Source organism: Microcebus murinus, chromosome 2 (genome assembly GCF_040939455.1).
Source record: "Microcebus murinus isolate Inina chromosome 2, M.murinus_Inina_mat1.0, whole genome shotgun sequence".
NCBI lineage: Eukaryota > Metazoa > Chordata > Mammalia > Primates > Cheirogaleidae > Microcebus > Microcebus murinus.
Window position 1 is genome coordinate 74,346,723 of NC_134105.1, and position 18,719 is coordinate 74,365,441.

The 18,719-nt window shown below is 33.8% G+C and overlaps 1 protein-coding gene and 1 non-coding gene across 7 annotated transcripts in view; one reads left to right on the forward strand and one right to left on the reverse strand.

Moving 5' to 3' along the window:
• EVI5 (ecotropic viral integration site 5) overlaps nucleotides 1–18,719 on the reverse strand; it is a 203,528-nt gene that overhangs the window by 67,820 nt on the left and 116,989 nt on the right. For all 6 annotated transcript variants that reach the window (XM_075999852.1, XM_075999853.1, XM_012790919.2 and 3 more), the window contains 2 exons: nucleotides 13,901–14,047; nucleotides 11,706–11,801 (listed from right to left, as the gene is read on the reverse strand). In XM_075999852.1, the coding sequence (XP_075855967.1) occupies nucleotides 11,706–11,801; nucleotides 13,901–14,047 (243 nt within the window). The remainder of the gene's footprint in view (nucleotides 1–11,705; nucleotides 11,802–13,900; nucleotides 14,048–18,719) is intronic.
• Nucleotides 17,954–18,087, forward strand: LOC142869666 (U4 spliceosomal RNA). The gene has a single exon (XR_012918246.1). It is a non-coding gene; the product is annotated as a U4 spliceosomal RNA (small nuclear RNA).

Consider the following 18,719-nt stretch of genomic DNA (forward strand, 5'->3'; position numbering starts at 1 on the left):
TTATGTTTATCTAACTTTTCCTTCTACCATAAAGTTCAATGGGGAAAGAGATTTTTGTGTTTTCTTCACTAATCCAGGTAAAGTGTTCAAAACAGTGACTGGCATATAGTAGGGACTCCATAAATATCTGATGAATTGAAACCAATAGTCCATTTAAATTCATAATTTAGTCTATTCTTCACATCTGGGCTTTTAAATGAGAACATTTAAAGTGAAATTGATATCTCAAGAAGTAAACTAGTATACACTCATTCTTTTAGTAAAGAAACACGTTTTGACTGTCTCTAGTATGCTGATGTTAAAAGTAAAATCAAATAAGGGGCTTCGGCTGCAACAACAGACAGAAAGTCTGAAAAGAATTAAACAATTACAGTAGTATGAGATGGTATGATAAGAGAGGTCCATAACAGAGAATGTTTGAGGAGCAGACACAAAATCAGCTGGGTTGGCATTATGAGGGAAGATTAATCCCAGCAGTTCAAACTTAAGCTGACCTTAGAAGTAACAAGCAGGATCAAAGGAGGAGGGAGAAAAACAAAGAATGAAAGGCAATGACAGATTTGCAGGATTTCTTTACCCTTACCCGTATACTGTGCCTGAAGTACAGCATACATATGCTGGGGGAAGCAGGAAATAAAGCTAGAAAGGTAGACTAGAATCTGAGCAGGAAGGGTCTTATGGAAAGAGCCAGAATTTGAACTTTGTCCTGAAAGCTATGGAAAGTAACTGAAAAATTTTAAGTGATGAACAGGGAACTAGTAGTAACTTTAGTGTGTAACAAAAGCAGGGTTACAGGTGGCAGTTAATATGCTATTAAGAAAATTTATAAAACTACTATGACAGTATGTTCCAATACTAAAAAAAAATTTCATTTTAATCCTGGAAAAAAATTAAAGGGCAAGTTCTCATATAAACAACAAAATCTCATTTGAAAATCTCTGTTTCAGTTTCTTCAACTATAGAATGAAGGTATTATTAATACCTATCTCATATAGTTGTTGTGAAGATTAAATAATTGAATATACTCAAATGGCTTAGAACACTGTCTGGCATGTACTACGTGTTCAGTAATGAATGCTAGCTATTATTACTTTCATTATTAGTATCCTAGAAGAACTAAAATTGTAAGTAACATGATCTATATTTCCAAACATGGCAAATACATTAAAAATGAAGAGTAAGTTAAAATAGGGTTTCACAGTGGACAGAAAGAAGCTTACTCAAATGCATGTTATAGAAAAAAAAAAAGTCAAAATAATTCTTACTTTTAAGCTACATATAATTTTTAGAAAGGAATAAATTCATTATCTGAGGTTGGTAAAAACTATCTTTAAGGAAACCCAAAGATTTTCAAAACTTTCCAGTTTGGATGTAATTTTTAGAAACCTCCACAATGTTGAATGTGACTTTTTATATAAGGTCATCTAAGGGCTGTTTTTCTGGAGATAAGTTAGGAAAGAATGAGAACTTTATATGAGCTTTCTCATTTAACTCCAACAACTTTTTTTTTTTGAGACAGAGTCTTGCTCTGTTGCCCCAACTAGAGTGCAGTGGCGTTATCATAGCTCACTGCAACCTCAGACTCCTGGGCTTAAGTAATTATCTCATCTCAACCTCCCAAAGTGCTAGGATTATAGGTGTGAGCCACTGCACCAAGCCCCAACAACTCTTAAAGCAGGTTACTTTCGAATCCTCAGTTTTGAATCACTAACTCAACAAATATGCTAAATAACTTGTCAAAGATAAGAGAGATACGTGGTTGGACTCCAAAATTCACACTCTTGGGCGCTGTGGCTCACGCCTGTAATCCTAGCTCTTGGGAGGCCGAGGCGGGCGGACTGCTCAAGGTCAGGAGTTCAAAACCAGCCTGAGCAAGAGCGAGACCCCGTCTCTACTATAAATAGAAAGAAATCAATTGGCCAACTGATATATATATAAAAAATTAGCCGGGCATGGTGGCACATGCCTGTAGTCCCAGCTACCAGGGAGGCTGAGGCAGAAGGATCGCTCGAGCCCAGGAGTTTGAGGTTGCTGTGAGCTAGGCTGACGCCACGGCACTCACTCTAGCCTGGGCAACAAAGCGAGACTCTGTCTCAAAAAAAAAAAAAAAAAAAAAATTCACACTCTTAACCAATACAGAATCTCCAGCAATTAGAAAAAACAAAAAAGACAAAAAGTTGTGACCACAAAGTTACACAGGATTCTAAAATCTTTTTTTTTAAATAATCTCTTAAAGCTCTTTATTCTGATTATGGTATGTCATATTTATTTTTTCAGGCTAAAGAAATTCCCTTAGTCTGAGAAATTCAATCAGAAAATTAGCTTGTAAAGTGTATGTGAGAATAGCAAGAAAAAAATAAATTTCTCTTTGATGGTAACAACCATCATCTTCTCACACGTAATTAAAGCCATTAACACTAACAGAAATAGACATGAATTTTCAGATTAAAATCTATCTAACAACTTTTCAAAGAAAGGACTCAGGTTCAGTCACTCCTTCTGTCCAATGGTAAATATATTTCAACAGAGACTGAATTCATTTTCTCCTTATTAACCAATAGTGACCTAATAATAAAAGAGTGTATATGAATTGAGGTATGTGTGAATATAGTGATAATTACACACATTAAAAATCTCTTACTGTAGAAACATAAGGAGATGAGTGAATTATAGTATTAATTTGTGCAAATACAAATATTTATTAAGTGAAGGTATGTACCAGGCATTAAATACTAAGCACTTGGGAATACATCAATGAATAAGCCAGACAAAAATTTCACTCTCATGGAGTTTACATTCTAGTCAAGAATGTGGACAATTAAACATAAAATAGGTATAATTTAAGATGAAAACTAATAACTATTTTGAAGAAAAAAATAAAGCAGCATAAGAATACAGTGTGATTAGGATGAGAATATTGTTGAAGATAGAAATTTGGCCAAAGGAGCTTTAATTGAGAGAGTAATAGAGATCTGAATAAAGGGAGATGACTATATAATAATTAAAATTTGGGCCGGGCACGGTGGCTCACGCCTATAATCCTAGCTCTCTGGGAGGCCGAGGCGGGCGGATTGCTCGAGGTCAGGAGTTCGAAACCAGCCTGAGCAAGAGCGAGACCCTGTCTCCACTATAAATAGAAAGAAATTAATTGGCCAACTAATATATATAGAAAAAATTAGCCGGGCATGGTGGCGCATGCCTGTAGTCCCAGCTACTCGGGAGGCTGAGGCAGAAGGATTGCTTGAGCCCAGGAGTTTAAGGTTGCTGTGAGCTAGGCTAACACCAGGGCACTCACTCTAGCCTAGGCAACAAAGCGAGACTCTGTCTCAAAAAAAAACAACAAAAAAAAATATTAAAATTTGGCCGGACGCGGTGGCTCACGCCTGTAATCCTAGCACTCTGGGAGGTAGGGGCCGGAGGATTGCTCAAGGTCAGGAGTTCAAAACCAGCCTGAGCAAGAGTGAGATCCCATCTCTACTAAAAATAGAAAGAAATTAATTGGCCAACTAAAAATATATATAGAAAAATTAGCCGGGCATGGTCGTGTATGCCTATAGTCCCAGCTATCCAGGAGGCTGAGACTGGAGGATCGATTGAGCCCAGGAGTTTGAGGTTGCTGTGAGCTAGGCTGACGCCACAGCACTCTAGCCTGGGCAATACAGTGAGACTCTGTCTAAAAATAAATAAATAATTAAAATTCATAATGGTAACTCTTAATTGTCAAAAAAATGTTAAAATGATACACATGGTATAATAACAGTTTATATTTGAAGGAAACTCAGAGTTCACTCCCTTAATTTTATAGATGTATAATCGGCCCACAACCAAGGACTATAGCAGAATGGTGACTAAAATCCATTAACAAGTAATTATTATTCTGTTTGAGAACAAAGATACTCAGGTAATAATAACTTTTAAAAACGGTTCCAGGAAAATGTCTAAAATCGGAAAGCTGCTATACTCAAAAATGGTTAAGCTCACTGTAAGACACTAATATAAAGCAGCTTCATCAAAGATGGGGGAGAAAGGCATTATTATAAAGACTATTAAGTAGACTACAGATATAGTTATGTCAGAATAATAATGGAGATAGATTATAAATTGTACATCATACATAAAAGTTTTAAGTTGATTGAAGAATCTTTGAAAACAAATTTAATAAACTTGAGACTCATAAGGATATATACTACAGAATATTAAGTATTTATAAAAATGAGTATTTCTTCATCTAATGTATTTCCTCATCTAAATAAAATGTTTATAAAAATATAATTTTCATAACTACATCAAAACCTGGTTCTAATTATATGAATATTATAATATAATAATTTATTAAATGAAGAATTTGAGTGAATTTGGTTTGTGAAAAAATTTTATTCATAAGAGAGTAAGAGTAATTGGAAGAGTTTTATTTATTTATTTATGAGACAGAGTTTCACTTTGTTGTCCAGGCTAGATTGCAGTGGCACAATCATAACTCATTGCAATCTCAAACTCCTGGGCTCAAATGATCCTCCTGTCTCAGCCTCCCTAGTAGCTGGAACTACAGGCGTGTGTCACCATGCCCAGCTAATATTTTTTATAGAGATGGGTGTGTGTTTCTGCTTGTGTGCGCTTGTATGTGTGTGTCTCACTATGTTGCCAAGCCAGTCTTGAACTCCTAGCCTCAAAGGATCTCCTTTCACCTTGACTTCCCAGAGTGCTGGAATTACAGGCATGAGCCACTGTGCCTGGCCAGAGAGAGTTAAGGTGAAGAGATATGAAGTACAAAAATCTTTGACTAAGTTCTCCCCCTAGTGGAACTTGAAAATTATCTAAGATATTTCCATGACTAAGAATAACCTAAAATGTATTATTTTTATAAAAGAAAAAGGAGTTTCAGGTTTTAACAAAAGATCTATTTATAGATCTTAATGTCCATTAATTTTTTAAATATATGTATGTATATTATATATGTATGTTATGTATACTATATGTATTTTTAATATATGTATATATTATATGTATGTTATATATGTATATTATATGTAATATATTATATATTTTAATATATGTATGTATATTAATATGTATAAATTAAATGTCAAAACACTAAGACATTTACTGAAAATACATTTACCAAATGAGTTAGCAGCAAGTTAGCCAAGGAGCACTCAATCCTAAGTCTTGAAAGAGAAGCCAAATATTTCAAAAGTAGATGAGTAGGGGGTACAGAAAAATACAGCAGTTTAGGAAGACATAGCAACATGCAGAATGGTACAGAATTTGAAGAATGTCAAGGTTGTGGGAACAGGACAATTCAGAGTGTATAGAGCACAGCGTATGGGGTGGGAGATGGGGAGGTAATGGTGAGAGACGAAGCTAGAAATTCAAGTTTGGGCAATAATTAAAAAATAAGGATTTCATGCCAAGGAGTTTTGATGAGATTTGATGTGGTATGTAAAAGGCAGTCAATACAAATTTTTATGTTTTAGAAAGACAGCTCTGGTATCTGTAGAAGAGCTGAGGCTGGAGAAAAGGTAAGAGATAAGCAGATGAACTAAGCGAGGGGCAGGAGAATATAAATCATTCAAGAAGAGTTTTAAAAATGCTTCAAATTATCTTTGATTTAGTTTTAGATTTACTGAAAACTATTCCCTTTTGAAGGATTGAAGAGGTAGGCAAGATGATTTTTAACCTGTTTGACCATTAAGAATTATCTGAAGGCTACCGTATAATAAGTATAATGTTGGTGGAAAAGTAAACTAGCACAAGCACTTTGTAAAATAATTTGTTACCTATTAAAAGTTGAAAATTTACCTACCTTACATATAACCCCTTAGGATATATGCTACAGGGTAAGAAAGAGTAAATGAAATCACTACTAGGTTGAATAATTTTAAAAGAGATGATCTGTTAATCAAGACGAGATACAAAAGAAGGAAAACATTTTGGAACATATATGATTTTAAACATGCTAAATTTGAAGTGCATGTACAACTTCCAGGTGGAACTGTTCAGTGTCCATTAAACCTATTGTTCTACTCATCAAAAGACACAATAAAGAAAAAAACAACAACAAAAAGACAACAAATAGAGTGGGAATAGATATTTGCAAAACATCAATATATAAATAACTGCGCATCCACAAGAAAAAGATAGACAACCCAATAGAAAAATATAAACAAGAGACTTTAATAGGCACTTTACAAAAAAGGAAATCAAAATGGCCAACTTCCTTAACAATCAAGTAAATGTAAATTAAAACCATAATGAAACACTGTATACCCACCACATTGGCAAAAATTAAAATATGTGATACTACCAAGAGTTAGGAAGGATGTGTAACAGAACTTTCACATGCTGCTGTTGGGAGTTTAAACTACTACAAGTAATTAGGAAAATAAAGTTGAAGATCTGCGTGCCCTACAATCCAGCAATTCTACACCTTAGTATACATGCTATATACATGCTAGAGAAACTTGTGCACATATAATCAATGTAGTGTTCAAGACTGCTCATAATCGCAGCACTATTTGTAACAGTCCCAACCTGGAAATCCCAAACATCCACCAATAGTAGAATTGATAAATACATTGTGATATATTAAAAAATTAAATATGTACAATAAAAATGACTTATAAAAATAATGTTGAACAAATAAAGAAGAGAGTCAGAAAATATTCAATATGACACTGGGAACTGAGAAACTAGGAAAACTAACCTGTATGGATCAGAAATGCATCTAAAGATCATATAACTATAAGGAAAACCAAAAGAGTGATTATCATAAAAGTCAGGATAAGGGAGTGGGGTGTGATTGGATACACTTCTCGAGTACAGGCAATTTTCTCTATCTTGACCGTGGTAGCAGTAATATGTGAAATGTTTTTACTCGTATAACGTACTTTTGTTTTACGAACTTCTCTGTATATTGTGCTTGATAATTTTTTAAAAAGATTTTAAAATTATTGGTAAGGGGAAACATGCTAAGGCTGGAAATAAATTAAGATTCACTGTTGTAAAGATCGCTTTTGAAGCCATGTAAGTGCGACCCTTCATTCGGGTACACTTTTTAAAAGTCAAAACCTCAGATTCTCAGAGGAATACACACATCCTGGTTTGATAAAGATTACTGAAAACAATAGTTAAACAAGAAAGCAGAGAGTCAAAAGTAAGTGGTGGTAGGAAAGTCAGGGGAGGGATGAAGGAGGATGAAGTGGTCCACAACAACAAATACAATAAGCATAAATAGGGTAAATCCTGATAAAATACCAATAAATTTGGCAATTGGGACTCCAGTGATTGTTTTATCAAGAGCCAGTTGATGCTAACATATTCCTACTGACAGTAAAATTTTCATCACTTCATACCTATTAGAATGGCTATTATCAAAAAGATGAAAGACAACAAATACCAAAGAAGATGTGGAGAAAAGATAACTCTTATACACTCTTGGGGGGAATATACATTAGTACAGCTGTTATGGAAAACAGTATGGAGATTCCTCAAAAAATTAAAAACATTACTATCATTTGATCAAACAATCCCACTACTAGGTATATATTCAAACAAAATCAGTATGTTATAGTGATATCTGTACTCCTATGTTAATTATATTATTCACAATATCCCAGATATGGAACAAACCTAAGTATCTATCAGTAAATAAATGATGGATACTTAGTAAAATTGTGGTATATATACACAATAGAATACTATTCAGCCTTTAAAAAGAAAGAAATCCTGTCATTTGTGACACGTAAGCACCTGGAGGACACTATGCTAGGTGAAACAGCCAGCCTCAGAAAGACAAATCGCACATGATCTCACATGCGGGATCTAAAAAAGTTGAACTCATAAGTAGAGAGTAGAATTGTGGTTACCAGAGGTTTGAGGGTGGGGGAGGATGGGGGAGATGTTAAAAAAATTTTCTTTTTTATGTTTCAAAAATGATTTAATATATTATTTCATTTTAAATGAAACATGCTATATACCAGGTTCTTCATTTAAAAGATATTTCGTATCCAATGAAAAGAGTGATTTAAATTTGGCTCTGTTGTGATTAAAATGTACAGAAATGTGGCAAATTTTAATCATTTTCTTGATATTAGAAAAGCACAGACTGAAACTAAAATTGCATATGATAGCATGATTTATTTATTTATTTATTTTTTGGAGACAGAGTCTTGCTTTGCTGCCCAGGCTAGAGTGAGTGCCGTGGCGTCAGCCTAGCTCACAGCAACCTCAAACTCCTGGGCTCAAGCAATCCTTCTGCCTCAGCCTCCCGAGTAGCTGGGACTACAGGCATGTGCCACCATGCCCGGCTAATTTTATATATATATATATATGTTTGCCAATTAATTTCTTTCTCTTTATAGTAGAGACGGGGTCTCGCTCTTACTCAGAGCTGGTTTCGAACTCCTGACCTTGAGCAATCCGCCCGCCTCGGCCTCCCAGAGTGCTAGGATTATAAGCGTGAGCCGCCACGCCCGGCCTGATAGCATGATTTAAATAAATGATTAAGAATATCTTATGCAGTTGGTTCACGTCTGAGGTTTTTCTGAATATGTGCACTTCATGGAGAATATTACCAACAGAACGTAAAGGATACCTTTTTATAAACACATGCAAATCATAACATGTTGTGATTACCTTTGCTCCACATCAAAAGATGAGGCTGTAATATGTAAATTTGGAAATTTACTGAATTATAAATAGAAATTTAAGGACAAAGGAAATTGCAGGTGGGAAGAAAACTCTAGATGTTGTAGCAAAAACTGTATTGTGACGAAGCAGATTATAATCAAAAACTTTGAAAGACTTCAGATTTTAAACATAATACTTTGCCTATATAGGAAACTTACTACCTGATCACCTAAGTAGGACATAAGAAGTGATAAAACACATTTATTTTCAAAGCTTTGAATTTTCTTTTGAAAACAGCTTTGACAATGATAAATTGTCACCAAAAATGGACTTGGAGCACAGTCAATAAAACAAAAAACAGGTAAGTTGGTCCAGCAAAATTAAAAACTTTTGTGCAAAGGACAAAATCAACAGAGAGAAAAGGCAACAACAAAGAATGGGAATAAATATTTGCAAACCATGTATCTGATAAGAGATTGATATTGAGAATATATAATAACTCCTACAACTCAACAAAAATAAACAACCTGATTTAAAATTAAGCAAAGGACTTGAACAGACATTTCTCCAAAGATGATACATAAATGCCAAATAAGCACATAAAAGGTGCTCAACATTACTAGTCATTATAAAAATGCAAATAAAAACTATAAGGAGATACCACTTTACACCTATTAGGATGGTTATTATAAAAAAATAAAAATCCATAAAATGAATAAGTGTTGGTGAGGATATAGAAAAAAATGAAACCCTCATGCATTGCTGGTAGGTATATAAAACCGTGTAGCTGCTGTTGAGAACAGTATGGCAATCCCTCTCCAAAATTGAATAGAATTACTACATGATCCATCAATTCCACCTCTAGGTATATACTCAAAAAAAGGGAGGGACTCAAACAGATATTTGCACACTTATGTTCATAGCAGTATTATTCATAATAGCTAAAATATGGAAGCAATCCAAATGTCCATGCATGAATGAACAAATAAGAAAATGTAGTATATACGTACAATGGAGCCTTAAAAAATGAAGGAAATTCTGATATGTGCTACAACATAAATTAACTTTGAGGACATTACGCTAAGTGAAAAAGCCAGTCACAAAAGAACAAAAACAGTCACGCATCACTTAACAACAGGGATACGTCCTGAGAAAAGCATCAGGCGATTTTGCTGTGTGAACATCACAGAGTATACTTACACAAACCTAGATGTCGTAGCCTACTACACACCCAGCTCAGATGGTATATCCTATATGCTCCCAGGCTACAAACCTGTATAGCATGTTACTGTACTGAATACTGTAGGCAATTGTAACGCAATGGTAAGTATTTGTGTATCTAAACATATCTAAATGTAGAAAACATATAGCAAAAATATGGCATAAAAGATAAAAAATGGTACACCTGCATAGGGCACTTACCATAAACGTAGATTGCAGGACTGGAAGTTGCTTTGGGTGGGTGGGTGGGTGGGTGAGTGAGTGAGTGAGTGAGTGAATGTGAAGGTATAGGACATTACTGTACACTTCTATAGACTTTATATACACTGTACACTTAGGCTACACTAAATTTGTAAAAAAAAAATACTTTTTTCTTCAGTAATAAATTAACCTTAGCTTACCATACTTTTTTACTTTATAAACTTAAAAAAATGTTTGTAATCTTTTGACTCTTTTGTAGTAACACAGCTTAAAACACAAACACATTGTACAGCTGTACAAAACTTTTTTCTTTATATCCTTACTCTATAAGGTTTTTCTATTTTTGTTTTTTGTTTTGTTTTCCTATTTTCAAATTTGTTTTTCTTTTTAAATTTTTTTTTTTTGTTGTTGTTAGAAGCTAAGATACAAAGCTGGGCACAGTGGCTTATGTCTGTAATTGTAGCACTGTGGGAGAACGAGGAGGGAGGCTTGCTTGAGGCCAAAAGTTCGAGATCAGCCTGAGCAAAAGCAAGATCTAGCTCCACAAAAATTATAAAAATTAGCCAGGTGTGGTGGTGCAAACGTGTAGTCCCAGCTACTCAGGAGGCTGAGACAGGAGTACCGCTTGAGCCCAGGAATCTGAGGTTGCAGTGAGCTATGATGATGCCACTGCACTCTAGCCCAGGCAACAGAACAAGATCCTATCTCAAAATAGACAGACAAAAACTAAGACACAAAAACACACATTAGCCTAGCCCTACATAGGATCAGGATCATTAATATCACTGTCTTCTACCTCCATATCTTGTTCCACTGGAAGGTCTTCAGGGACATTAACACACGTGGAGCTGTCATCTCCTATCAGAACGAAACTTTCTTCTGGAATACCTCTTTAAGGACCTGCCTGAGTCTGTCTTATAGTTAACTTTTTTTCTTAATAAATAGAAAGAGTATACTGTAAAACAATGATAAATAGTATAACAACAAAAAAAGTATACTATAGTAAATATATAAACCAGTAACCCAGTAGTTTATTAAGTATTATGTACTGTACAAAATTATATATGCTATACTTTTATATGAATGAACGTGCAGTAGCTTTGCTTATACCAGCATCACCACAAACACATGAGCAATGAGCTGTCCTACAATGTTAAGACGGCTACTATGTCATTAGGTGACAGGAATTTTTCATCTCCATTACAAACTATGGGACCACCATCATATATACAGTCCATCACTGAAACATGTTATATGATTCCACTTCTATCAGGTAACTAGAACAGTCAAATTCATGGAGACAAACTAGAATGGTAGTGGCTAAGGCTGGGCTGAGAAGGAAATGGGAACTTAGGGTTTAATGGGTACAAAATTTCAGTTAGGGTAGATGAAAAAGTTGTGGAGATGGATGGTGGTGATGGTTGCACAATAATGTCAATGTACTTAATGCCACAGAATCATATACATTAAAATGGTAAATTTCATGTTACGTCCATTTTACAATGATTAAAAAAATGGAGTTGGAAATGAATAAATATTAAAAATAGAATCACAGTCATGACGATGAAGATATAAATAAGTAATTGTTCAGGTGCAGAGGAATGAATGAACTATCACATTGTTTTTACATGTACGTTATTATTTTTATCTGGTACCTGGATTTCAAGCTCAGCAATGTGCTGCTGTAGTTCAGCCACAGCAGCTATGCTATCTGCTTCCCGGAGTCTTACAGCCATCACTTCTTCCTTGTTCTAGGGAGGCAAATAAAACAATAAGCAAAGTATGTTTGGAATTCAGGTTTTTCAGATCTCAGAAAAGTAATAAGGTGTATAAACCATACACAGAATTACCTAGCAGGGTCTCAAGCAGCATTCAAAATGAAATATTGTATGCTCAGTGTACACAATGAACCAGTGAAATATAAATATTATACCAAATGGAATAAATTAAAATTATAAATGGCCATATATCAATTTAAATCATGTTTTGCCTATAAATGAATTTGTGTGAAATTTATGAAAAAACACCTGGGTTTCAGTGTTTTGCATTTTAAAATTAGTCATCAAAGACTTGCACTATTTCACCTTTAAGTGAGAACATTCAAATTCAGGTGTGGAGGGAAAATAATGTAAATATTATAAACAATATCATGACATTTTACATAAATAAAAATAAAATGGTCTTTAATGATTAATTAACAATTAGTAATAAGCTATAATCATATAATACTAAATGAAAATGAATTGGATTTACATAATTCAAGAACTGGCTTCCTCAAAAAAGTCAGGTTTGTTCCTAAATCTTTCCAACATAACAAAGTAAAAATACATTTAATCAGAATGTACTAGTCGCTAGGGTGACAATTAATACACTGGTCATTCTCAAAATCTGCAGAAGGAATTACAAAAGATTGAATAACAACACACAGGTTAGACACAGGGCAATATCAAAGTCAGCCTCTGTAACATACTCCATAGAGGTATTAATGAATGATTAAAAATTAATCCTCTAATATTAATCCTCTAATATTCTGAATCTGAACCCATTACTTAGGTAAATTCAAAGAAAACAATTATTTTTAACAGCAAGATCCCCAAAGATTTATTTCCAAAGAACACTTTACTTTGCTTAACTGGTGCTAAGGCATTTGAGGAACAATATTGAACCCAGTAGCACTGTTACTAAAACATGTTTAAGGAAAACTAACACCAACAATGAAAAAAGATTAAATTTAGTTCTTCATTAAAGAAAAGTCAGCACAGACAATTTAGCATCATAAAAATCAATCAGATATTGGTATGACAAATCAGACTAATATAACCTCATTTAATATCATTGAATTTTTAAATTAGTTTAGTCATATCCTTCAAAAGGGACTATGCTTAAGGTAGCACAAATTTCAGTACTGCCTACAGATTTCTGTCAGTGTAAATTGTAACAGCCATGCATATTTATTAGGATGTAATTTCATCTCTGGATTTCAGTGACACTGATAAACCACTCAAGCTTCACTCTTGGTTTTTAATGACACCAGAACAAGTTGATGGAATTACAGCTTTATATGTGCCATTGAAAGTCTTATTTCTTATAGAATAATAAGGCTGGAATCTTTAAAGGGCATCAATCCTACTATTTCACCATAGTAAGGTGAATGTCTAGTTTATTTTTAAAATCTCATAACTTTCCTTTAGTAACCCATCTTAATGCTCAGACCTCTCTCACCACTGCTATACTGTAAATTTATCTCAGGAAAACATTTCTTGCATCCAAATACTTTTGATGCTTTTTTTCTTAAACCTCCTAGAATTAGGAAAACTTCTGATGCTTTTTGAATGCAAACACTTCACACACACAAAAATAAAATAAAAAAATAATTAAAATAACAACAGGTAACTTACCCATTTTTCCCAACCCACTGATATATACACATTTCTTTTGCTCTCTACTCTTCTCCAAAAAACATATTATCAATATTGACTGCCCACTAATAAGATACTAATCAAAGCACAGGAGCCCTGACCTCTTTAAATTGTCATTAAATATTTCAGTTTTAAAGGGCTACCAGTAAAAAAAAAAAAAAAAGTTATAAAGAAATACTAGTAAATGTCAATGCAGGAATTAAGTTAACCAATGAAGTAGTTGAAAACAAGGTTTCTTGCCTGAAATCCACCACAGCAGCAAGATGAGCTAATGTGATCTGAAAGCAACCACCAAAACAAGTTCAGGAAAAGTAGGAAGATTGGCTTCTTTCCCTGCTGTGGTCTGTTTTTAAGGTAATCATGAAGAGACAAGCCCAAAAAAGGTATTATTATATTGACAAAAACATAAACCAGCTAATTGACATATTTACCTTGCACTGGATCTCTGCTTGTTTGCGCTTTGCTTCACTTAATTGAGTAAGTAGTCCTTTGTTCTGTGCAGAAAGATACTGTACCTTCTCCTGTAGGCTGATCACCTCTTGTTCTGCTCTTCGAAGATGGTTACTGTTGATCTGGTTCTAATAATCAGAAATATAAATATTCAGACTACAGATAAAAAAACTAAAAATATTTATGAATTTTTACCTACCCATTTTATGCCTCAAGATTATAAAAATTTTATTCATTATAGGTCATTTTTACTCAACAAAAAAACACTGAAAATAAGATATAAAGCACCTTTAAAAATAAATTCATCCAAAGAATACATATGGTCCACATTAGAAACTCTCATTAGAGTTCAATATATCATTTATATAAAAAATATCTGGAAACTATAAGGATGTTTACATACAAGCTGAAGGTAATCCTTTCTGAAATAGGCAACAGGGATACAAAGTGGGTAGATACAGGAATGATGAATTTAACTCCTCTTTCTAGTTCCCCCAAAACCTCACAATCTGATCAAAAGGTACTATCACCATTTGCTGGACTGTAAACTCCCTGGTGTCAAAAAATGTGTCATGTGTACTTGTACATGCCCCCAATGTCCAGCATAGTCTCTTTATGGAATGCAAACTCATTTTGAATTCTGGTTTTGTTATTTGGCCATGAAGCAAACAAGTTAATATGAATCTCCATTTCCTCATTTGAAAAATATATGTAAAATACTTTCTATTTCTCATTTCACTGTCTTCAGAATTAAATGAGATAGTACGTATAAAAGGGCCTAATATGTAAGAACTCAATAAATGTGAGCTGCTTATCATAGTATAATCACAGGACATGTTAAGAAAATACAGACCTTGAATTGACTAACATGAGGTAGTTTTCACATTCAGGCTTCAAAAAGCCTGAATCCTCTCAACCTCAAATTATTTTATCAGTGGCCTGAAAGAAACAGTAGAGACTTTCATAACCAAAACAGGTAAAATCTAACTCCTCATTTAACAGTTCTTAAACTTTGGCCAAGTTATTTAATCCAACCAAATTTCAGTACATTGGTAAAAGTATAGATACTACTATTTGCCTTTTGAGGCTGCACTGTGAAGATTATGAGAAAAGTTTATGAAAGGAGTCTCACACAATGCATGAAATTTTATACTTTATAAGAGCTCAGTTGTTACAGTTATTATACCTACTCTACCTCACTCTATGAAAATGAACCTGCCTCCAGTTTTAACGAAAAAAACTGGATCATATAATAGATTTAAGTTCCAAAACTTTCTACTCCTTCCAACTTTCTTCATCATTACTTTTACTTTTCTTCCTGCCACAGAGAAAAAAAAGCCTTTTTTTCCAAGACCATCTCCTTTAACTATATTACTGTTCTCATTTTTAATCTTCAAATAATGTCTGTCTACAAAATTAAGTCTATTTCTTAGTACTGTATTCAAAATGTTCCACAATCTCTTTTTACTGTCTTATCTGCTACGACCAAAACAAATAACTACACTTCAGAAGGATATACCTTTAACATAGCTGCAAAGAATTTCCACACATAAAATCCCTCCCTGTGGCCCTGAACACAAGACCATGATTCAAAATTATAAAATACACACAAAACCCAAGAATTGATCACGAATGAGAGACAGCAAACAAATAAGATAGCAAGAACATATACTTAAGAACTCTAGATAGTACAATAATTATACAGGTCTTTACATAAAACAGATTATGTTTAAAATTACAGCATTAAAGACATAAAAAGAAGCAAAGAATAAGTCACTATCAGAAAACATTCAACACATCTGAAAAATAAAAAATAGCAAATAAAATTTCTATAAATTACTATAGCCACTGATATTAAAAATGCAATGAGAGGGTTAAATAGGAGATTAGAGACACTGAAGAAATAATTAGTGTCCCAGAAGAATTCATGAGACATAGAAAAGAGAATGAAGTCTAAAATATACCTAATAGGGATTATACAATAAAATATTTTTAAAGAGAGAGAAATAGGATGGTCTATGAGATAATAGTTGAAAATTTTTCACAACTAAAAAAATAAAAGATATGAATTCCCAGTTCAGTAAATACAACTACTCCCAAACAGGATAAATACAAATAAATCCTTACTAAGATACACTGTAGCAAAACTTAGAATGCTGAAGAATAGAGGCATATCAGGGGGAAAACAGAGTATCTATGAAGGAAAGAAAATAAAATGTCCAGCAGATATCTAAACAGCAAGTCTGTAGTGCTTAAAAAAATAAAATTCATCCTGTAAGAGTATATTCACCTAAACTATGACAGAAAAGTAGATTTAAGAAAATGATAGAGTCTAACAGCTCAGGATTGAAACCAGAAACTACCAAAACAATAGAGAACAGTCTATAGTCCCAGCTATTAAGGAGGCTGAGGCAGGAGGATCACTTAAGGTTATTCAAGTTCAAGGGTGTTTTTTTTTTTTTTTTAGAGACAGGGTCTTGCTCTATTGCCTAGGCTAGACTGTAGTGGCATGATCATAGCTCACTGCAACCTCAAACTCCTGGGCTTAAGTGATCTTCCTGCCTCGGTCTCCCAAGTAGTTGGGATTATAGGCTGCTGTCACCATACCTGGCTAATTTTGTTTAAAAAAAACATTTTTTTTTTTTTTTTTAGAGACAGGGTCTCATTGTGTTGTCCAGGCTGGTCTCAAACTCCTGGCTTCCAGCAATCCTCCCGCCTTGGCTTCCCAAAGTGCTGGGATTACAGGCATGACAGAGAATTTAAAAAAATGGGTTGGGCACAGTGGTGCCCACCTACAGTTCCAGCTACACAGGAAGACTGCTCAAGCCCAGGAGTGTGAGGTGCAGTGAGCTATGTTTAAGCCACCATATGCAATCCGAGGCAACAGAGCGAGACCATCTCTAAAAAAATAAATAAAATAACTATGATTAATATGCTAAAGGCTCTAAGGGAAAGGTGAAAAATATGCAAGATCAGATGGGTAATAGCAGGAGAAAAATGAAAACTATAAAAATCAAACAGAAAATCTGAAAATGAGAAACAGTTAACAGTTGTGAAGAATGCCTGCAACGGCTCATCACACAACTTGACAAAGTGGTGGAAGGAATCAGTGAACTTAATAATATGCCAGTAGAAATGTTTCAGTCAACAGGAACTGAAATCACAAAGAGAAAAAATAATGGGGTGAAAAAGAACAGAGCATCCGAGAGTTGTTAGACAATATCAAACAATCTAACACATGTGTAATAGGAACTCCAAAAGAGAGTATGTGCAGAAGAAATATTTGAAGAAACAATGATCAAGAATTTCTGAAAATTCATGGCAGCCACAAACCCACAAATCTAAGAAACTCAAGAGGAAAAACTAAGCAAAAAACATATCTAAGCATATCAAATTGCTAAAAACAAAGACAGAGAAAAGCTTAAAGGCAACCAGAGGAAAAATACACTACATGTAGAGGAACAAAAATAAGAATGACAGCAGAATTATGGCTTGCATGGTTTCTGAGAAGATAATGGAGTGACACAAAGTGTTGAAAGAAAAAAACTCAATCCAAAATTTGGTACCCTGCAAATATATCTTTTAGAATTAGAGAAATAAACACTTTTCAAACAAAAGCTAAGAGAATCCACTGGCAGTAGACCAGCACTATAAAAAATGTTAAAGGAAGTTTCTCAAGCAGAAGAAATAAGACAATAGACAGAAACATGGATCTACACAAGGAAGTAAAGACTGCTGAAATGGAATAACTGAAGGGAAAATAAATTCTACTTAAAAATTTTATTATTTTAAGATACCTAGTTAAAGAAAAATTAGTAGCACACATTACATGTTTTTATCATATGTAAAACATATTACAACAATAGCAGAGTAGGGGAAAATAATTGAGAATACACTGTTGTAAGAACCTTATAATACACATGAAGTGCATATTTATTTATAAGTAATTTATTATCTGAAGGTAAGCTCTGATTAAAGATATATATCATAAAACCTAGAGCAACCACTAAAATTTTTCTGGAATATAAATAAGCAGCGTTGTGCAGTGGCAGTATTATAGCCAGTGAGATTTATCCGAGGCACAATTACTGCTAATTGAAACTTTGCAACACCACTCCCACGATGCAACATAGTTGGCATTAACAATTTTTGACAGTCTCTACAGAGACTAAATTTTTTTAAAAATAAGTTCATTGTGAAAAAAAATGAAACCATAATAAATGCCCAATAAATCTAAGAGAAGGCAGAAAAAGAAGAAAAAGGAAAGAACAGATGGAACAAACAGAAAATAGCTTGCAAGGTGACAGATATTAATCCAAATAGAATCACAAAACTGGGACCAAACATGACAGCTAAAAGAAACTGTGAGACTGGATTTTTAAAATAGTTTTATTGAGATACAGTTCACATTTAAAGGACATACACTTCAGTGGTTTTTAGTATATTCACAGAGTTGAACAATCATTTGACAGATTGGATTTAAAAAGTATCCATCTATATGATGTTTATCAGAGATATAAGCACACATAAACTGAAATTAAAAGGATGGGAAAAATATAGTACAATTTAACTTATGAATATACGAACAAAAAATCTAAAATATTAAAAACCCAAATCCAGCAATAGGAATGTGTTGTGTCTCTGTGTATGTGATCTATATCACAAATTTGTTTTTTGTATTTTGCTAACTGTACCTCAATATAAATGGTTGCTTTCCAATCCATGTATTTTGTTTTATGCATTAAACAACATTTTGAGAAGGGGTCCACAGGCTCTAGACTACCAACAGTGTTCATGGCA